This window comes from Ictalurus furcatus, chromosome 21 (genome assembly GCF_023375685.1).
Source record: "Ictalurus furcatus strain D&B chromosome 21, Billie_1.0, whole genome shotgun sequence".
NCBI lineage: Eukaryota > Metazoa > Chordata > Actinopteri > Siluriformes > Ictaluridae > Ictalurus > Ictalurus furcatus.
In genome coordinates this window covers 2,050,849-2,073,851 of record NC_071275.1, presented here as the reverse complement: position 1 = coordinate 2,073,851, position 23,003 = coordinate 2,050,849, and the positions used below count along the sequence as shown (strand labels likewise).

The following is a 23,003-nucleotide window of genomic DNA, read 5'->3' as shown; positions in this document are numbered from 1 at the left end:
TTTACACTGATGAATGAAGTGAGTTGAATTCAGGATCTTTCTAGGAGGTTGTATATTTTGCTTCAGTCTGTGTCGCGGTTATCTTTCACTGAAGTATTCACCGTGCATTTCGTTCCTTTTAGCTTTAAAAAGTACAAGCTTAAGCGAAACAAGGACGAACATGTCTTTAAAGTGTTACAAAATTTGAAGGTGGATGGCAGTTGCTGTAATGGGTAGCATTGATACCTTACATCTCCAATGCTCCAGGCTCGACCCTGAGCTCAGGTTATTGAGTATTGCTTGTTCTCCCCGTCTCCGTATGGGTTTCTTCCGGGTTTTCCAGCTTCCTCTCACCTCCCAAAACCATGATGGTAGGTGTAATTGTGAGTCTTAATTGCCTCTAGCTGTGAAGGTGTGTATGTGTGCAGTCACAGCAGCTGGCGTATGATACAGCGTGTTTACTATGCACACTACATAACATAATGCTAATTCCTGTGTGTTGTATACTATGAATGTAATACGTACGTTCGGATAGTGTGATTTGCAGTTACGAGATGCATATAGATGCAAATATAGATTCATTATCTATTCATCTAATCCTTCACGATTTGTTTTGCTGTTTTTTTATACGACGTAGCTTCACAGTTCACTATTCATGTTGGCTGAGATGTTCTGAATGGCCACATGCTCGTATAGAGTATAGCGAAAATCATCATGTGTTAGGTATAATAAATAGAGTATATGCAATTACATGCGCCGAGATTTTTATTATTTAAAAAAATAATAATAATTGAATGCCCCAGTGTAGTAATATCCAATTCTAAGCTCATGTTTGAAGTGAATTGAATTTGAGACTTTGTTTTGTACGTTTTGGTGGACTTTAAATGTCTCACGTTGCTCCATGTTTTTATATTTTCATTGTGTTGTAGCTGTGTGGGAGTGGATGAGGACGATGCACCGGACATCGACATTTACCACTGCCCCAACTGCGAGAAGACACACGGCAAATCCACCTGTGAGTACTTTCAAACCTCCACCGCTTCAGTGAACCGCGCTTGGAACTGTGTTTGGGTTCTAAAATCTCATTGTGTTAGTGTGCTGGAACGTTTCCTTCCCTGGATTACGAGCAAGAGATATCAGACGCTCTATATGCCGTGGGAAGGCGTCTGGAGATGAGACTAGAGTTGTGCTGATTATTTATGTAAATGCGGTGATTCCTCAAAAGCACGGAAACTGTGATCTGTAGCGCCAGCCGCTCACAACAAACAATACTGGCTTTAGATTTGGGGTTTGTGAGAAGATTCATTTATATATTCCCACCCTCAGTGATAGAATTATAATTCATTTGTGATCATTAACGGACGTTATACTGCGCAGCCCTTGCTGTATTGTTTATTGTGTTTGACATAATTCATATTCATGATTCAACCTTCAGAGACGTACATGCAAATAACGTATTGTTAGTGATTACAGTTTATTGATATCATTAATGATTTGGTTTGGTCCTCTGAGCGATTTATCTCTCAACCTTTTCCTCGGAAACCGCCTTTCCATCTGTTGCATGTGATTGTTTATACATGAGTGCATAGTTTTATGAATTAGTTCTTAATATAATATTGCATTGATGGGTTTTTTTTTGTGTGTGTGTGTGAAAAATGTATTTTTAATTATGAATTCAGCGAGTGAGTGAGTGCAATAAATGCACAGTAGCAACGCCTCTTCTCAGGAACTTCAGGATAAAACTGATTTCTCTGCCTGGGCACTTTTCTTTGCAGTGAAAAAGAAAAAGAACTGGAATAAACATGACACGGGGCAAAGCGGAGACGTCAAACCGGTTCAGAATGGCAGTCAGGTGTTTATAAAGGAGCTGCGCAGCAGGACGTTCCCCAGGTACAGCTGCGTTTGCTCAATATTCGTTTTTATAAATACTTTATAGTTGATTAATATTGTTTATTAATAATGTGTAGATCTAGAACAGCAATGTGCAAGTTTTTCAGTGCCTTGTGACCATCAGTGCATGGCGTTCTCTGATCATAATTCTGACCTCAAAGTACGATTGTGCAAAAAAAAAAAAAAAAAAAAAAAACCAAACAGAAAAACAAGGTCATGCAGAATAGAATAGAATAGAATAGAAAAGTCTTAATTGCACCGTGGGTGTGGGACACAGCAACGTCAAAAATGTATCACACACTTTATCACAACTACTGTATATCACAGACATTTCTACGATGCACGATATATACAGTAGGCTTGTTATAAAACAACCAAAGAAAAAAACCCTGGAAAAACTGATTTCACTATGCTTTTAATGTGTCTAAAAATAAATTATTCCACATGGAACATTAGGAAAAATACAAAGTTCAGTAAAAATAAATTTGACAATTTAAATAAAATATACAGTTTTAAGGATGTACATTTTTAGAATTTTTATTTTTATTTTTTTTTAGAAATTTACTCTGAAGAGTTTGTAACTGCTATTAAAAAATGCGCTTTAAAGTCACATTGCCCGGATATTTTGGCACATTATCACCGAACATACAAAAGTAGGAAAGCATACAGAGCAACAATACAGGATTGATACATGTACGTGGCGCTAATACAGATAAAATACAAATACATAATTCATAATCCATATTAGAGTATGCCTGATACTCAATACATGGCATAGATTCCTATGAAATACAAATTGAGCAGTATCTGACAAAAGTGAGTACACCCCTCACAGTTTTGTAAATATGTGATGATATCTTTTCACGTGGCAACACTGAAGAAATGACACTTTGCTACAATGTAAAGTAGTGAGTGTACAGCTTGTGGAACAGTGTACATTTGCTGTACTCACTTTTGTTGGCAGCGGTTTAGACATTAACGGCTGTGTGTTGAGTTATTTTGAGGGGACAGCAAATTGACACTGTTACACAAGCTGTACACTCACTACTTTACATTGTAGCAAAGTGTCATTTCTTCAGTGTTGTCACATGAAAAGATAGAATCACATATTTACAAAAACGTGAGGGGTGTACTCACTTTTGTGAGGTACTGTATATATTATGTATAGAAGTAGAAATTGGTCATAGTCCCATAAATGTTATCAGGGGATTAGGAATTGTTTAGCCTGTCAGCAGTGGGGAAGAAAAACTTTTTGAATTGTGAAGATTTGAATGTGAGAAATTGGAAATATCTACCTGAAATACACGATGTGCGGGGTGTGACAGATTCGTAATAACCCTGGCGTATTTAATAATGCCTTCACTGTGACTGATGTTCAATTCTGGCTATGTGATATTAATAGCACACTGTACCATTTAAATATCAGCCACAATCCATACAGTGAATAGGGTTTGGTTTGAGACGCGTCACTTCATATCCATTAGGACAGAGACAAATTTCCTGTCGTGTTCGTACAACGGAATTCTCTTTTGTAAGTGTTCTACAGTGAGCTCTTAAATCTCCAGTATGTGAAATAGTATTGGCACCGTTTAGACTGTAGCATTGTGCTTCCTTGCAGTTCGGAAGATGTGGTGGTCAAGCTCAGTGGGAATCAGCTGACCTTGGACTATCTAGAAGAAAATGGTTTCAACGAGCCCATCCTGATCCAGAAGAAAGAGGGTCTTGGGATGACCATGCCCGCTCCTACCTTCTACGTCAGTGATGTCGAAAACTATGTTGGTAAGAACTCAGATCTTTCAAAGGTTCATATTATTTAAGGTTTGTTTTATATCTGTGTTTATTAACTCATAGATGCGAGACCTCAATAATTATATCCAGATATGCTGATGACACTAAGAGCTTCCTGCTTCTTATAATGAAATGCATCAGTGAGAACTATAGAGAGAGGTTTAAAAAAATAATATATATATATTTTTATATTTATATTTATAAATATATTATATATATTTTTTTTAGGGGTGTGACGATATACAGGTACTGTGATTTGAAAACCCGAAATAGTAATACAGGTCACAGTGTGATATTCCAGTATAGATTAACATGTCACTAAAACATTAGCTGATGCAATGTTTAGGGGAAAAAAACCCCAAATGATTATTAAATTGTTATGATACATGGCTGAGTGATTCTCTTAACAGCTCCAATGGTTCATACATCTTAAAGCCAGACTTTGCCATAGGGTTTTTAAGTTTTGAGTAATTTTGATTTTAAGGGACATTTATCCTATAAAATTATGCACAGTACACACTTGCCACAATGTGTGTGTGTGTGTGTGTCTTTTTTTTTTTAAAGATAATTCCATAAACTTCATGAAATATTTGTTTTTAAAAAGGGTATTGTAATTAAAATGCAGTTAGTATGCTATTTGTAATTGTTAAAAAGATATATTATTATTTTTAGCCTGTTACCTGGTACCTAGACTTAAAAATATGAATTATTGAGCATTATTTACAGTGGCATACGTGAAGCTGCCCTCATTAGTGTCCACTAGAGGGCGCCAGTGCATCACGAAGGTTTAACTCTGAAACGGGTTATGCTGAGTCAGTGTTTTGAATCATAATCAATGGTAATGAAATATTTCTCTTTCCTATTCCAGGGCCTGATGTGCTCGTGGACGTTATCGATGTCACTAAACAGACAGACAGCAAGATGAAGTTAAAAGAATTTGTGGATTATTATTACAGCACAAACAGAAAGAAAGTGTTAAACGTCATCAATCTGGAATTCTCAGAAACAAGGTGAGCACGTTAACGGCATGGTGTGTTTAAACAGCATCGCAAACAATAAACTACAGGTTCACTTGTAAAGCTTTCTTATTAAAACATGTCACTCGTATAGTCAAAACTGTCCAGAAATGTATTTTCGTGACGTAAATAAAACTCGAAAGCAATACGTGACCTTCTCTTTCTATCTCTTGTTGAAACACCTTCTATTGTTATAAAAAAATAAATACATTTTAAACCCATAAAAATACAGTAAAAATTCCTGAAAAGAGTTTGCAGCACTGAACACATGCTAGTGAAGTTAATACAAGTTCACAATTTGTTCGTTGGCGACCTTGGCTACCGTCTTACACAAGATACCATCCATCCATCTTCTATACCGCTTGTCCTTCAGGGTCACGGGGAACCTGGAGCTTATCCCAGGGAGCATGAGGCACAAGGCGGAGTACACCCTGGACACACACACATATTCACACACCCATTAATACACTACAGACACTTTAGACACGCCAATCAGTCTACCATGCATGTCTCTGGACTGGGGAGGAAACCAGAGTACCCGGAGGAAACCTCCGAGAATCAAACCCACAACCCTGGAGGTGTGAGGCAAACGTGTAACCACTAAGCCACCGTGCGCCCCACAACATACGTATGTAGCAAGCTTTCGTTAGCTTGCTACTTTGGCTACTGGTTTAGAATATATAAGATCGGTCACGTATACATTACAGCACAGTTCAATTCTTTTTTCTTCGCATATCCCAGCATGTTAGGAGGTTAGGATCAGCCTCGGTGGAGCACAGAGGGTTAAGGGCCTTGCTCATGGGCCCAATAATGGCAGCTTGGCAGTGTGGGGGCTTGAACCCCCGACCTTCCGATCAGTCACCCAGAGCCTTAACCGTCAAACGTCAAATTTAGCTGCCTGCTTACACAATATAATAATCTAGCATCTATTGTTACTTAGACTGCTAGTACATGGGTTTAATTACATCATATACCCAACATTGACTACGTTTACATGGACAGCAGTGATCTAATTACGGACCTTACTCTGAGTAAGATAATATTGTGATTAAGGTGTTTACATGAGTCGCTTTTAGAATACTCCTTTCATGTACCCGTGTTACATGTTATAGAACATGATTAGATTATCGGCACACATCATTACGTCACCGCGCCACGCCGTCCGACGTCCCTCCAGAATTTCACGTATCGACGTACAGTTGGTCTTCGTTATGGTACCGTATACAGTTTTGGGTGTTTTTATTTAATTTTTTTTACGAACGCTTTAAGTGCGGTTAATTATTTGTCATGCTGTACGTGCAAATAGACGACTGCTTGAAGCCGTGGGCTGCGTACCAAACCGCGTACTTACCGTCTGTATAGTAGCCGAGATACATGTATTTTTCCCCACTACAGGCCTATAGTAGGCAAGTACGCGGTTCGGGACGCAGCCGTGCTCCCTTGTTCTCCGTAAAACGGTTGAGCGCTGCCGTGTGTGATCGTGTCCTGACGCAAAATGCGGTGAAAGCTCTCACACGACCTTAATAGTGTGATTAAAGTGTTTACAGGTCTGTAATACACGTCCATAATGCGACTAAAACAGGAATACTCCACACGTCTTAATTCCATTAGTGTTTACTTCGAGTATGACTTTAATCAGATTAAGGTCATTAAAAATTGCTGTTTACATGCTAGTTTCTTAATCACAGTATCGTCTTAATCGGGTTAAGAGTGGATTATTGTTGTCCATGTAAACGCAGCTAGAGTTTAAACCGTTAGTGAACTTGGGTACTAAGTCTAATAGCTACAGTGCAGTGTGTTTGTAGTACCATGTATGTGTATGTGTATGCTGCTAATGAAGAATGGGACGGTCCTGTTTGTTATGCAAGCTGATCTTTTTGAGCCGAGTGTACAGATGAGGAGATGACAGAGTTGGACAGAATAAGAGACTAAAGCGCTGCTGCATTGCTCTCTTTAGGTAGAGATGAATCAAAGGCCACCGACACCACTATCGATAGACATTGGATGTTAATTAACTTCCTTCTACTTAATTCTGATAAAACAGAAATACTTTTATTAGGCCCACGTGTAGCTAGAAGTAATCTTTCTGATCACATGGTTACTCTGGATGGTCTTTCTGTTTCATCATGTGCAGCAGTTAAAGACCTTGGAGTGATTATTGACTCCAGCCTATCATTTGATGCTCATGTAGATAATATCACTAGGATAGCCTTCTTTCATCTCAGAAATATTTCTAAAATAAGAAACATATTGTCACTACATGATGCGGAAATACTAGTTCATGCATTCGTCACCTCTAGATTAGATTACTGTAATGCCTTACTGTCTGGATGTTCCAGTAGGAATATAAATAAGCTCCAGTTAGTCCAGAATGCAGCTGCTAGAGTCCTAACTAGAACTAGAAGGTACGACCATATCACACCGATATTATCAATACTGCATTGGCTCCCAGTGAAATCTCGCATTAACTATAAAATACTTTTATTAACCTATAAAGCACTAAATGGTCTCGCGCCACAATATCTAAGCGACCTTTTGGTTTTCTGTGATCCGCCACGCCTACTTAGATCAAAAGATGCAGGCTATTTGACGGTACCTCGAATAGTGAAGACTACAGCAGGGGGGAGAGCTTTCTCTTATAGAGCCCCACAGTTATGGAACAGTCTTCCTATTAGTGTTCGGGACTCAGACACAGTCTCAGTGTTTAAGTCCAGGCTTAAAACATATTTGTTTACTCAAGCCTACCCTGACTAGATTCTGTTCTACTACTTCGCAGTCATAATTATCTTTTTTCTCCCTCTCTCTTTTCGCCGAGCCCCACACGAATTTATGGAGATACTAGAGATCCAGATCCTTTCTGCCTCTGGATGGAGCTCAAATCTTCTCTAATTCCAGACTGCTGGGACTACGGCTGCTCCTAACGCCATACAGACTTCATATAAATCCATAATGAACTTTTTCACACTATCTGTTGTTACCCAGATGAGGATGGGTTCCCTTCTGAGTCTGGTTCCTCTCAAGGTTCTTCCTCTTAAAACATCTTAGGGAGTTTTTCCTTGCCACCGTCGCCACTCAGTGGCTTGCTCAGTTGGGATAAATTCGCACCTTTAATATCTGTATACCATGTTGATATTTCTGTAAAGCTGCTTTGAGACAATGTCTATTGTAAAAAGCGCTATACAAATAAAATTGAACTGAATTGAATTGAATTGAATATTTGAACCTAATCGTGCGTAATGTAGGAGTCTGTTAACTAAACTGAAAATAGACCAACATGTCTTCGAAAGAAGTGTAAACTAAACAGATTTCAGTACCAAATAATCCCGGATGCCACTCCAGATCGCATCTTAACGGTAAATATTAACATGCAAATCATTCAGGGTGGATTTTTCCATTAAGCGTACAAATTCCTGTACTGTGCAGCCACTGCTGCAACGTGACTCTCTGTGTCTGTATTGTGTGATGTCTCCGTTTACAATAATACAGAACCCAAACAGCGTGGACACTAATGTAATGCAGTGTTAAAATATACATGAGGACATTTTGTCTTTATGTGCTGTGTGTCTTTTTTTTCCCCACAGAATGGCTAGTATTGTTGAGAGTCCGCAGATTGTAAGGAGGCTGTCATGGGTGGCAAACTACTGGCCTGATGATGCCCTGCTCGGGAAGCCACAAGTCACCAAATACTGTCTGATCTGCGTGAAGGACAGCTACACCGATTTCCACATCGAGTGTGCCGGTGCCTCCGTGTGGTACCATGTCCTGAAGGTGAATATCCATAGGTTATATTCTACATTTTTAACATTATTATATATTATAATAATAATTATAAATAAATAAATAAATAAACAGGTCAGTGCTGCTGCTTGCTGGTGGAAGTAGCAGATACAGATTTGTTGTGTATACGAATTAGCACCAGTCAGCATTCACAAAAACATTTCTGCATTTCTTACAGTCCAGCTCCATCCCTAGGGTCGATAGATAAATAAAAAGATAAATAATTAGGATCGATAGATAAATAGGTCGAGAAATGAATACATACAGGGTGTCCCAAAATTGTCCATAAATAGTGGACTACGTATGCATATGCACCATGTCGATTGTGCTTTTGTGAGTGGATGTTCGCGGACGTCCATTTCACGGTGGGTCTGCGACACGTCCGGTCTTTATGAGTTTGTTAATAAGTTTGATAATAAGCAACGGTGTCGTGTGTGATGTGCTTTCCATGTTTCCTGTTAAAGTCCATCGCAACCTTGCGACAGCTTCACGATCCAGCCGTGAGAATGATTTCAGCATGACTTTGGGACTCCCTGTACATCAGTCGGTAGGTAGGTAGGTAGGTAGGTAGATAGATGGATGGATAGATGGATAGATAGATAGATAGATAGTGATGTGAAATATGTAAACAAATACTAAACAAACCAACAAATGAATCAATTAATAAAAAGTGCTGCAACGGAGGAAGATCCATTCGACTTGTTTTATTTATCTACATAAGACATCCAATGTCATACCATTTTGTTGGTCTGTTAACCTGCCATATAAAACCAAAGTTATTCAATTCCTTAATCCAACACGTCTTAAAACAAACGTGCTACATTATCATTTTTAAAAACTTCACTGGATGAACACGAGAACTGAAGCAGACGGTATCTTGTCACTCTGTAATGTCTGTATCCCATATATATCCCGCTCATATCCCACTACCATCTATTTTACTGTGAGGTTTAAAACACTTCCTTTGACAAAATAAGACAGTAGTTCCTTATTTTAAAAACTCTCGGCTATGACTCATTTAGTGTTTCGTCGACTCAATTTGCAAGGTTTTCTCTGTAAACATAAAGGAAGGCTGTGCTACTCACTTGTTCCACAGACCTAATGCTGTAATATGTAATCAAACAGGCCACCAGAAACTTTCCACTTTCTTACGACAGCTAACAGCGGTAACATTTAATCCTGCAGACTGACAGGGTCAAAGTAGTTAAGAAATCATTATGCAAAAATAAACAGGTTTCTGAACTGAAACAGCCAATAAAAAAAAATATAACACCGTGTTTCTGACACCAAGAACACACAGACGTCATACAGAGCTGTGAGACGCTTTCTGTGAGTTCTTGCTAAGATGGAGGTAAACTCCCAAACTAAAGGAAACAGGGAAAGGAAACACCAACAGCAAGTATTTTAATAGAGCACAAGGTACCAGAACAGCTTCAGTTTGCCTTGGCGTAGATTCCGCCGAGGTGTGGAGCTTTACTGCTGGGGTGAAACAATAAATCCCACCATTTAGTGGAATTATGTTAGTACGGGGGCGAGGGAAAAGCCTACACCTCCTAGAAGAGTTCATTTGGGTTGAGATCTGCTGACCCAGACTGTTATTGAGTATAGACTACTTAATCTATAACAGTCTGGGTCAGTCCGGACAAGGCTGTAACTACATCCTGAACATTTGGGGGCCCGAACCATTTGGTGGGCGTGGGGTCACAAATGTAATGGTCCTTTTTGGTTCTATATGTAATAAAGCTCCACATTTTTATATTGTATGTTATTTTTTATATATAATGCAAGACCTTTATATTTAGGATCAAAATAACTACAATAAGGTCAGTATGTATTACATAACAAAAACAAAGTTCGATTTAGATAGTTTATTATATTTCAGATTTACTCACTCTCTACCCCCAGACAAAAGTACTTAAAAAGAATCTTTACGTACCCTTGAGCTGTTCCAAACCTGTATGCTGTTTTCAGTGTAACACAAAAGGAGAATTTTGAAGAATGTTTACGTAGCTATACAGAAAAGCAGTCCATATGATGGCCACTTGGAGTAGAGTTTTTACGGTACCTTTATAGTGCAGCTTTAAAGCTCATGATCTTCTGCCATTTTATAGAATGGAGCTGTAATAGAGTGGAAAAGAGTGTGTGTGTGTGTGTGGGGGGGGGGGGGGGTGGGGGGGGACTTCTTTTATGTGATGCAAAGTAACAGTATTTGGGTTTGGAATGACATAGGGGTAAGTAAGTGATAACAGAATTTTTATTTTTAGGTGAACTATGTCTTTTTGAGCACAAACCTGACAAGGACATACAGACTGGTATGAAAATACAGTGGTTGCAGACACTTTTGGGTTTATTGTACAGAAAAGAGAATTAAAGCAGTACAGAAAAATAGTTAAATACGTAGATTTGCAAATAATATATTTTTATTTTAAATAAAAGACACCGGGGTGCATGGTGGTTTAGTGGTTAGCACGTTCGCCTCACACCTCCAGCGTTGGGGGTTTGATTCCCACCGTGGCCCTGTGTGTGTGGAGTTTGCATGTTCTCCCCGTGCTGTGGGGGTTTCCTCTGGGTAATTTGACAGTTGCCAAATTTGAAACTTTAGCTACGTAGCTTACCTCAGTCTCTTTCAACTTTAAAACTGAAGCGTCACGCGGCTTCTGTGAACGGTAGAGCCCCACCTTCTTTGATTTGATTGGCCATCTCAAACATTTTGACAGTGACTAGCGTTGCTAGACCGCCAAGGCAGACCACCCCAAAAAACTGTTTAAAAAAACATCATCTTTTTAAACTCTTTCCCTAACCACATGCGTAGCAGTGCATAATTGAGTACACACACACACACACACACACACACATATTTTAGAATAATAATAAAGTCATCAAAACTCTGGAATAACACAAATGGAACTATGGGAATTATGTTGTGATAAAAAATCCGAAATAAATCAAAATAATTGAGTATTTTAGCATCTTCAAAGTAGGCACCCCTTTTGCCGAGAATTTCCAGAAATGTATTCTTGGCATTTTTTTCAACCGATTTCTTGAGGAATTTCCTTGAGATGCTTTTGAAACAGTATTAAAGGAGTTCCCGCCTACGCTGGACTCTTGTTGGCTGCTTTTCGGAATATTTCGCTCCCTCCAAGTCATATATATATATATATATATATATATATATATATATATATATATATATATATATATATATATAAAACTAGCATAGTTACATGATGATAAACAATTACAAATCCAGTTGCAAACCTCACATGACCTACCAAATGTTATGAACATTAGCTAAGAACTGTGAGTCAAAGTGAAGCTACACAGCATTAAACAGTAATACAACACTCTCCTGTGAAAAGGAAACAACCATTATTATATCCTAATGCTGCACAAACATTTATGGATGCTCTGAATTCACTTCAACTCAGTGGGGACAATCTGGAAGACTGCAGCAGAGTAGATACGGGAATTTTAACCCAGAGCAGCAACTAGCTTTTCAGTATCTATGATTAAAATTGACATATGCTTGCAGTGCATTATGGGAATACAGGCAGGAACTACACTGTATTAGTCTTATAATGGATTCCATTTGTTCCAGCTTTTGGGACATAAAATGGTTGTAGAACACTACTAGGCATTAATTATAACATTTGCGACATAGCATGTAACATATTGCCTTTATCCACAGGGTGAGAAGATCTTCTTCCTGATCAAGCCCACCTCAGCCAACCTGTCTCTCTATGAGCGCTGGAGATCCTCCTCCAACCATTGCGAGATGTTCTTCGCCGACCAAGTGGACAAATGCTACAAATGCACGCTGAAGCAGGGCCAGACACTCTTCATTCCATCAGGTGATTAATATGATGAATTTGGGAAAATCATAAAGCCATTGCATGTGTAATAGTCAGTCAGGGGAAAGCAATGTGTTGGAGTGTTTCCAGAAAGTAGAAAACTATTTTACCCTAGGGTTAGGGATAGAATGTGAACTACTCTGTAGTTTTGTAACATTTATTATACAGTGCTGTGAAAAAGTATTTTCTGATTTTTTCATATTAAATAGATTTAGATCTTCAAACGAAATATAACATAAAACAACGGCAACCCGAGTAAACACACTGTACAGTTTGTATTTATTTTTTATTAAAGCAAAAAAAAAAAAAAAAGTGCAACACCTATCACCCATGTGAAAAACTAATTTCCCCCTTCAACTTAAAATCTGGTCGTGCCACCTTTAGCAGCAATAACTGCAAACAAACACTTCTGATAACTGGAGATCAGTCTTTGACAGCACTGTGGTGGAATTTTGGCCTACTCTTAGTTCAGCCAAACTGGAGGGTTTTCGATCTTGAACTGCCCGTTTAAGGTTCTGCCACAGCGTCTCAATTGGTTCAAGTCAGTACTCTCACTAGGCCACTACAAAATATTCTCCTTTACGATTTTCTGGTAGAGAGAGGAATTCATGTTTCCCTGAATTATTGCAAGTTGCCCAGGCCCTGAAGCAGCAAAGCATCCCCACACCATCACACTACCTCCACCATGCTTGACATAGGTATGATGTTCTTTTTGTTGAATTCTGAACATCTCATTCCAGATGAAGTCCTCGTTTACTCTTATAATAAACGCCACTGTTCTGGGAAGGCTTTCCACTAGATTTTGGAGCATGGGGATTTGTGCTCATTCAGCCACAAGAGCATTAGGAAGGTAGTCGGCATTCCAGTTCATCCCAAATGTGTTCAGTGGGGTTGAGGTCAGGGCTCTGTGCAGGACACTTGAGTTCTTCTACACCAACCTTGGCAAACCATGTCTTCATGGACTGTGCTTTGTGCACAGGGGCAGTGTCATGCTGGGACTGGTTTGGGCCTATTAGTTCTAGTGAAAAAAAAATCTTAATGCTACAGCATACAAACACATTCTTTACAATTCAGTGCTTCCAACATTGTAGCAACAGTTTGGGGAAGAACCACATACGGGTGTGATGCTCAGGTGTCCAAAAACTTTTGGTCGTATAGTGTATATAAAAAGAAAATATGTCTAAAACCTTTTTCACCCATCCAGGTCATTTTGAATATGTAATAGAAGCAAGTCAATTAGTATGATCTTGATGGTTGAGTAGATTAAAGCCTTTAAATGAGTGATGAAAGGTCTTCAAGATTTAACCACAACCTGAGTCCACTTGTTTCACTGCTAGTAAATGTGTGGTGGTCTGGCAAAACCCTGTAGATTTCACTGTGGCTGAATTCTGCCAAAACGATTTGGACAAAGTTGGGTTGTACTACGTATAATACACTTTGATACCTTAACCATAAACATATTTTAGCAAAAAAAAAACCAACATAGAATATTTGATTTATTTTCTACCTTGCCTAGATTATGTTCCTCCAAAAATCCTGTCGAGCAAGTAGCCAGTTTAAGAAGCACCGTGGTTAAAAACAGAACAAAAACAAGTACATCTGCCTAAAGATGTCTAAACTTTTGCTAGCTAAATCTTCACACAGTGAATGTCAGGCCTTGATCAATTTGTTGGATAGTTGTGTCGTAGTGAAATGAAAGTGGTGTAACCCTGCTGAACTCGTGTTATCTGTCCCTGCAGGATGGATTAATGCAGTATTGACGCCCGTGGACTGTCTCGCCTTCGCTGGACACTTCGTCCACAATCTAAGTGTGGAGATGCAGATGAGGTCCGTGACATTTCTCCTTTCAGTACAATATTTTAAAGGCAATGTGACGGTGATCATTATTTTTCATAACGTGTGTGGTATATCACGATGGAAAACATTTCTCCAGATTTGTTACTTGTAGATCTGTACTGAAAAATGAGATGCTGATCACTAAAGTAATAGAGTGTAAAACCCTGATGGTGCTGAAATGTTAGAGTCAGACTCAGGGAACATCTAGCAGGCTGAAGTGTGCCTATTCGAGTGCACTTTTCATTAATCCACGTTGTAAATGTCAAGTTGCTTCTCTCCACTCAGGGCATATGAGGTGGAAAAAAGACTCAAGGTCGCGAGTCTCACTCCATTTCCCAACTTCGAGACAGCGTGCTGGTACGTGGGGAGGCACTACCTGGAGAGGTTTAAAAGTGAGTGCTACTTTGTATATCGATGTGTCGGGGATGAGATCATTTATGGGCTCATTTGAACAAATACAAGCCTATGTGAAACTCATTTCAATCGAATGATCTAATACACTTAGTACCAGCGAGCAGTGAACCTAGCGTTTGTGTATTATCGAGTATCATTTTGTGCTGTGAAGGCTGGACAGTATAGCTACAGTGAAGTAATCTGAAATATTTATACTCTTGACATAATGCAAAACAGGTTTAGTTAATGACATATAGTGCCGTGAAAAGGTATTTGCCCTGATTTCTTCTGTTTTTGTGTATATCTCATAGTAAATTGTTTCGGAAATGAAAACAAAATCTAAGATAAAACAAAGGCAACCTGAGTAAACACAAAATACAGTTTCTAAATGATAATGTTATGTATTGAAGCAAAAAAAGTTCTCCAATACCAACTGAGCCTGTGTGAAAATGTATTTGCCCCCGTAGTTACTAATTCCCCAAATCTATGAAACTGCATGCATAATAGGGTTCAGCTGGACTAGACACAACCGGGCCTGATTACTGCAAACCCTGTTCAATCAAGTATACACTTAAATAGAACTTTTTCAACAGCATGAAGTTGGTTAAAAGATCTTACCCAGTAACACACTATGCCAAAGTTGAAAGAAATTCCAGAAATGATGAGGAAGAAGGTGATTGAAATAAATCTGTCTGGAATGGGTTACAAAGATATTTCAAAGGCTCTGGGACTCCAAAGAACCACAGCGAGAGCCGTTATCTCCAAATGGAAAAACTCTGCACAGTAGTGAACCTTCCCAGAAGTGGCCGACCTTCCAACGTTCCTCCAAGAGCACAGTGACGACTCATCCAGGAAGTCACAAAAGAGCCAAGGACAACATCAAAGGACCTACAGGCCTCTCTTGCATCAATAAAGGTCACTGTTCATGACTCCACTATCAGAAAGACACTGGGCAAAAACGGCTTCCATGGAAGAGAGGCGAAGTGAAAACCACTGCTAACCCAGAAGAATATGCTGCTAACCCAGACGTGCAGCAAACCTTTTGCGAGAATGTTTTGCAGATTGATGAGTTGAATGTGGAACTGTTTGGAAGACAGGGGTCCTATTACATCTGACGTAAATCAAACATAGATTTCCACAAAAAGATTGTCATGCATACGGTCAAGCATGGTGGAGGTAGTGTGATGGTGTGGGGATGCTTTACTGCTTCAGGGCCTGGGCCTGGCAATAATTGAGGGAAACATGAATTCTGCTCTCTACCAGAAAATCCTAAAGGAGAATGTCCGGTCTTCAGTCCGTAAGTTGAAACTCAAGCGCAACTGGATTACGCAGCAAGACAACGATCCAAAGTATAGTGATAAGTCCACCTCTGACTGGCTAAAAAAAAGCTAAATTAAAGTTTTGGAGTGGCTTAGTCAAAGTCTTGAATTGAACCAATTGAGATGCTGTGGCAGAACCTTAATCGGGCAGTTCATGCTCGAAAACCCTCCAGTGTGGCTGAACTAAAGCAGTTCTCCAAAGAAGAATGGACCAAAATTCCACCACAGCGCTACGAAAGGCGATAACTGGAGAAATCTCCAGTTATCGGCAGCATTTGGTTGCAGTTATTACTGCTAAATGTGGCACAACCAGATTTTAAGTTTAAGGGGGCAGTTAGTTTTTTACATGAGTGATAGGTGTGGGATAATGTTTATTTGCTTAAAATAAATAAATAAATAAATAAAAACTGTATTGTGCTTATTCAGTTTGCCATTGTTAAAATTTGTTTAAAAAAAAAAACAAAACAAAAAAACAACCACATTTTTTAAAACTACATTGTGTGGAGCATTTTTTTAGTTAACAAATTTGTTACACAAAAAAATTGTTAAAATAATTGAGCCAAGGGGCAGAAAAAACACTGTAGAAAATAATGTTCAGCAGGGGCACGGTGGCTTAGTGGTTAGCACATTTGCCTCACACCTCCAGGGTTGGGGGGTTCGATTCCCACCACCACCCTGTGTTTGTGGCGTTTGCATGCTCTCCCCGTGCTCCGGGTACTCCGGTTTCTTCTCCCAGTCCCAGTCCATTGTAGGCATCTTCAAATTGTCTTTGTGTGATGGGTTGGCACCCTGCCAACAGTGTCCCCCGCCTCACGGGGCCTCATGGGGCAAAGCTCCCTGGGATAAACTTCCAGCTTCCCGCATCCCTGTGTCGGATACGCATTACAGAAAAAGGACGGATGGATGACGTTCAGTTGCTGTGCGTCTCCCAGACAATCCTGTATTAGTAATTCACAGTCAGCACTAAATTGGAGGGAAATTTGTAGTTATGCTATCATGTGTTATATGTCATATGTCAAACATCATCACACTCCAACCTTAGGCACAAAAGAAGGCTGACTACACAGTGACAGACAGAAGTCACAGCAAATCAGGAAAGAGAGAGTGTGAGAGTGTGAACAAACAGTAGTGGAAAACTGAAAGAGACTAATATTATACTAAAAAAAGATCCAGGGCTGATGGTGTTTTAGCTGTTTACTTGCTGAACAAGAATGGCATTGATTTGTTTTTAATTGCGAGCTTGCGAATGATAGTCCGAAGATGTTTCCTTGTTACACAGTTGCGAAGTTGTTCAGCTAGAGAACTCATGATAGCCAGCTTGCGAACATAACGGGAGATGTTGTTGTGTTTCTCTTTATTTTTGTCATTTAAACTCTGTTTAAATCATTGTGCAAGAGTGAGTCATCTGGGGCGTCTGCTCGCTAGCGTGCTAATACTAGCTTGGCTTGTGTGTAATGTCTTTGACAGGCTGGAGAAGAAAATGCACTGTTTAGGTAATAAAATACATGGAGAACACAGATCATTTAGTTATTAACATATGTTGTCAGCAAGCAGAGGTGATATTTTAGCTTGCTAGAGTTAGTGGTGTTTTGGCTTCACAGATGCACCGAGATCTCTGATGAAGATAGACTTTAGCCAGCACAGCAACACGCTGTGAGATTACAGTGGAACAACTTGACTTGGTTTTGTTTTTTCATCTGGTACTCAGAAACTGTGACAGTCACATTAATGAGCACATTAAAGTTTTTTTTTTCTTTTCATAATGCTTCTGTAATACTGAGGAAATGGCAGCATTTAATTATAACCTCAGAGTAATGAATACTTGTGCCACATCACAAACCCCATACTGTCGTACTAAATAGCTTCTCAATATATATCATTGTGGTGATTACTTTACAGGCATACTGTTTAGAGTTAGTTAATGTGGTTTGGACTTATATTTCTCCATCTGGGGATTAATAAAGTATTATCTTATCTTATCTCATCTTATATCAGACGGTGAAATTCCGAAGATTTAAATCATATTGCTTTAAAAATAGGTGAACACGAGGAACAGTTTATTTCTACTGTACTACTGAAGCCCTAAAAACTCAGAGTAAGTCTGGTTATAAATATACTAGTAGCTTCCAAGTAATTTATTATCGGTTGTATGGTTATTATTATTATTTTTTTAAAATCCTGTTACACCTCTAAATTCCTTTATTTATATCTCCAAGAACAAATCGAGGGCAAGCAAAGTTACAAAAGAAGTTGGGTCATAAGAGATCTTCCTGTTTCCAGCTGAGGCCTGCTGAGCAGATGAGGAGAACTCATACAGCAAAGAATATTATTGCAGTTGTTAGATCAGTGCATCATGGAGTTCACAGATGATTAGCTTCAAAAGACAGAATCACTTGCTCCATTACAACCCGGTGTTTAAACTTTTCTCAGCTGGCCTTCTGCTCTCTATTTATCTTTCCACCATTTTCTCCGCTGCGCTCACGTTTCTTAATTTTGCCAGATCTCAGTAGTACGCGCACAGCTGGATGGTTTGACGACAACACACGCTCCCTGGCCTATCTAATGTTCAGATACTCGGCAAGGGGAGTCAGTTTTCAGGGTCATCTTTTTGAGATCCATGTGTGATTCAGGTGTGTGTGTGTGACTCATTTCCCCAACAGGCCTCCTGGCTCGTTGCCAGACCCCTCCGTCCACTCTTTTCAGCCTTCACTTTATGTTCTTGTTGTTAATTTTAATGCAGTGAGCAGCATGTTTCCTGTAATGGCCATGTAGCCAGTCCAATGTAATCAGTGTCGAAGCGTGTGTTCAGAAAAAGGCACGCAACTGTTCTCAGTCCTCGGCATATTGGAGCAATCAGTTTGATGTATGAATGGTCATTGTTATTGGACAGTAATGGCTGCAGTTGCCAGTGGACTCTATTTTTATTTCTGATCTAATATCACCATGCCTTTTTGTGGAGTGTCCTGCTTTCGACTGAGGGACCAGTTCAAGTTTCTAGGGAGTAGTTCGGAATTACTTAGCAGTGTCAAAGGGGTCATCCCCATTTGCTATTTTCTAATGAGTATGTCAAGTGTAGTTCTTAAAGCAATACAGAAGATACACAGTGAGAACACAGAGATATCAAACATACAGAATTTGCCATCGTTTTAATAGTGGGATATAAAATGATATTTTTGGCCTTCAATTTACAAAAGTTTATTAGATATATCGCTAGAGTCTTTGTCATTTTTCTCCTTTTTCTTTCTTATAGTCATTTCAAATCGAGCACCATTGGATCGGGTTTGCTCAGCTCAGTAACTTGCTAGCTATTATAACAAAATGTAAAAAAAACCTACCCATTACCACATTTTCTACAAATTGCTTTATTTTCCTCTCGGTGATGAATTTATGCGGTTAATGATGAAAGAACATTTCAGATAAATTGGTAATCGTCCAAACTGCAAGTTCGAACAGACATCATTTAGGATTATTTGCCTGGAATTCTGTTATTCTGTGGCTACCAGCTCCCATTTGTTGCTGTTTGGTCAAGCCGTTCCCTTAAATAAAAATGATTTTCTGACTATATATATATATATTTTTTTTAAAAACCGTGTCCTGCTTTGATGGTGTTTTATGTAAATATTGTGATGCATGTGGTGTATCATGAAAAATACCACTCTATTATACAACCCCAATTCCGAAAAAGTTGGGACAGTATGGAAAACGCTAATAAAAACGAGGAATGATTTGTAAATGTACTTTGACTTGTATTTAAACAAAATACATATAAAGACAAGGTATTTGATGTTTTACCTAATCAACTGCATAGTTATTTTTTTTTAAAGATAAATGTTTATTTTGAAAAAATTGGGACCAGGGCAATTTAGGATTAAAAGCGATGTGAGAAGTTGAAATAAGAAGGTGACGTGAAACAGGTGAGGCAATCGTCTAATCATAGTATATAAGGAGACTCCAAAAAAGGCCTAGTCCTTCAGGCGATCCCTCAGACGTCACTATCTTAAAAATTGTCATGAGTGTGTAATGGAGATCCTGACATGGGCTCGGGAATACTTTGGTAAACCTTTGTTACTCGACACCATTCGCCGCTGCATCCACAGATGCTAGTTAAGGCTTTACTATGCAAAGCAGAAGCCATACATTAACACTGTCCAGAAGTGCCCCTGACTTCTATGGGCTCGGTCTCATCTGAGATGGACAGTAGCACAGTGGAATCGTGTTTTGTGGTCCTATGAATCAACGTTTCAAATAGTTTTTGGACAAAACAGCCGTCGTGTTCTCCGGGCCAAAGAGGAAAAGGACCATCCAAGCTGCTATCAGCGTCAGGTCCAAAAGCCAGCGTCTGTCATGGTATGTGGGCATGTCAGTGTACATGGTATGGGTAACCTGCACATCTGTGAGGGCAGCATTAATGCAGAAAGATATGTTTGAGCAACATATGCCTCCATCCAGAGCAGCACAGCGCCAAACCCACATTCTGCCTGGATTACAAGCTGAAGAAATACATAATGGATGAATAGGGGAAAATTCCACTTGCTAAACTTAACCAACTGGTGTCCTCACTCAGCGTCCAAACGCTTAATAAGTGTTATTAAAAGAAAAGCTGATGTTACACAGTGGTAAACAGTCGTCCCAACTTTTTGGAGTGTGTCGCAGTCATCAGATTTGAAATGAGTGTATATTTTCAAAAAGTAAAGCATCAAATAATGTTTTCAATATAGTACAGGGTGAATTGAATTTCCAAATGACTCTTTTTTTTTTTTTTTTTTTTTGTCATTTTCCATACTGTCCCATCTTTTTCTGGATTGGGGTTCTATTATAAAAAAATTTAACAGCATACCTACTTATCCTGTTAAATTAGTTCTAGTAAGTTTTTACCCCCCTTTTATTTATCTTGCAGGTTTACATAAGGCAAATAAACAACCAGCAGCTTACCTTGTGCACGGTGCCAAAATTATCAATGGGGCCTTTAGATCATGGACTAAAAAACAGGTAGGTATTGTGTGGTTTATTTATTTTTATTTATTTTCAAATTATTTCTATTATTATAAATTGTTGATCTGATTTGTCTAAACTGGAAATGTGTCTGGATTGGTTCATTAATGATTTTTTCCCCTCGCTAAAGGCCCTTCTCGAACATGAAGATGAGCTTCCTGAAAACATGAAACCCACACAGCTTATTAAAGACCTTGCCAAAGAGATTCGGATTGCTGAGGTGAGATATATTTAAAGTACCTCTAAGAACTACGGTGAATGTTGTATACATATTTTGCTTACATGTTTATCTTAGCAGCTTTTATTGGAATCAGTAAGCTTATGGCTACAGTAAACTAAACAGTCTAGGAATGGTGTCTCTTGTCATTCAGAATGCAACTAAAGCCATAAAGAGTGAGTTGAGCAACTCCAAGCCTCCAGCAGAGGAACCCCCATCAGCCCCTTCAGAACCAGAAGAGCCAGTGTCTCCATCTCTTATGTCCACTCCACCTCGGGACAAACCAACCAGGAAAAAAGCCACCAAACCTCCAAAACCACCTAAACCACCCAAGATGCCCAAGGCCCCAAAGCCACCCAAAGTTCCCAAAGTGAAGGAGGGTGGCAAGAAGAAAGTGAAAAAAGTGAAAGAAGGTGGCCTGCCAGAGAAAAAGCCGTCCAGCCTGGCAGCTCTTGAGTCCCATGCAAAGGACATCCTCAGCAAGATGGATCAGCCTAAAAAAGTAAACGTGACCCACAGAATCAGCCAGACCCGAGCTACATTTTGATATCATTTAAAGTGTGAGAACTTCTTTTAGTCATTTCCTAATCTTAATTTTCCAGGCTCCAAAGAGTGTGATGAGCTTCATGGAAAAAGAGACAAATAAACAGAACAATGTGGAGAAGTTTGAGATGCGAGAACCCAACAAGAACAAAACAGAAGCAAAATGGAAATACAAGGTAAGGAAACCTACAATTAAAAAGAGCCGAACCTGGTGTTTCCTACAAAGCATGCCTTTAACGTAAAATCAGCCCAGAGCCAGCTTTGAACATTAATGCAAATGGTATTAAACCCCTGCCAAGTGGTGAAAGGAAGCGGGGGATTGGTCCAAAAGTGATTTACACATCTCAGATTAAAGCAATCAACAGAAATAATTCCGTGGCTCAGTCATCCTTTCTGTTTGGAACTCATCAAAGGCAGCAGCCCTTCACCCCAGCTCAGAGTTTTTACCTAATGCATTTACACTATGTCATATCCCTGACATCCTCACTAAGTATTTACATATGCGTCCCATTTCTGCTGCAAAACGTAAGCATGTTGTGTGATTATTGTTAGATGACATGGGAGGGCTTTTGAAGGAAAAGCTTAATTCTGGTGAACGGAAGACATTAGAAAGCTTTGGTTTCATGGAAAAGTCAATGCCAAACGGCCCTGGGATGTTTGTAGTCGCTCCAAGTCTTTCCTTCCAAACGCTCCTTTGCAGCTCCCCAAGCACTTACAGATGGAGAGAGTCTTGGCTATATGCTCACCATGGTCATCAGACCTCATGTGTTCTGTCTTTCATTCTTGATCACTTTCAACACTGAAACAACTGTTGGACTACCCAGACTGATTTAGATCTCGACTGTGTTACATATCTCACAGTAAAGAGTTTTCAGTACCTGGCTCTCTGATTTTATCGATCTAGCTCTCGATGTCTCTAACCTTTCTCAGAATGAAGCCTGACTGGTGTGATCTGTTTCTCTCTTGCAGAATAGCAAACCAGATTCATTACTAAAAATGGAGGAAGAGCACAAATTTGAAAAAACACCTCTAGGACATAGAGACAATAGATTTTCCTTTACAATGTCTCACAAGAAATTGCTGGGGTATGTATATCACCGTGTACAGTTTTATGGCCTTAATGTACCGTTAATATTCTCTCAATGTTCTCAATTTGTCCCCGTGATTCAGATGTAGGTGCTGCATTTACACAAATTGGGCTACTATGGATTTAATACATTCTACATCGGACGAATTGAGAATTGTAGAATCTAGGATGCGTACGCATATTTTACATTTGAAGCTGTTCGGCAAGTGTTGACCTGATAGTTCTCATGAAATTGCAATTATATCTCTCACTCGTTAGTTTTATGATTCATTCTGACGGTCTGATCCATTCTGGATGCTCTGTTGATGGTTCTAA

The 23,003-nt window shown here is 39.2% G+C and overlaps 1 protein-coding gene across 1 annotated transcript in view; it reads left to right on the top strand.

Moving 5' to 3' along the window:
- The window catches only part of phf2 (PHD finger protein 2), a 55,996-nt gene that overhangs the window by 16,303 nt on the left and 16,690 nt on the right, over window positions 1-23,003 (top strand). The window contains exons 2-14 of the mRNA XM_053652652.1: window positions 909-994; window positions 1,755-1,869; window positions 3,488-3,648; window positions 4,526-4,667; window positions 8,255-8,441; window positions 12,139-12,301; window positions 14,041-14,128; window positions 14,423-14,529; window positions 20,747-20,838; window positions 20,972-21,061; window positions 21,213-21,560; window positions 21,661-21,777; window positions 22,571-22,686. Of these exons, the coding sequence (XP_053508627.1) occupies window positions 909-994; window positions 1,755-1,869; window positions 3,488-3,648; window positions 4,526-4,667; window positions 8,255-8,441; window positions 12,139-12,301; window positions 14,041-14,128; window positions 14,423-14,529; window positions 20,747-20,838; window positions 20,972-21,061; window positions 21,213-21,560; window positions 21,661-21,777; window positions 22,571-22,686 (1,812 nt within the window). The remainder of the gene's footprint in view (window positions 1-908; window positions 995-1,754; window positions 1,870-3,487; window positions 3,649-4,525; window positions 4,668-8,254; window positions 8,442-12,138; window positions 12,302-14,040; window positions 14,129-14,422; window positions 14,530-20,746; window positions 20,839-20,971; window positions 21,062-21,212; window positions 21,561-21,660; window positions 21,778-22,570; window positions 22,687-23,003) is intronic.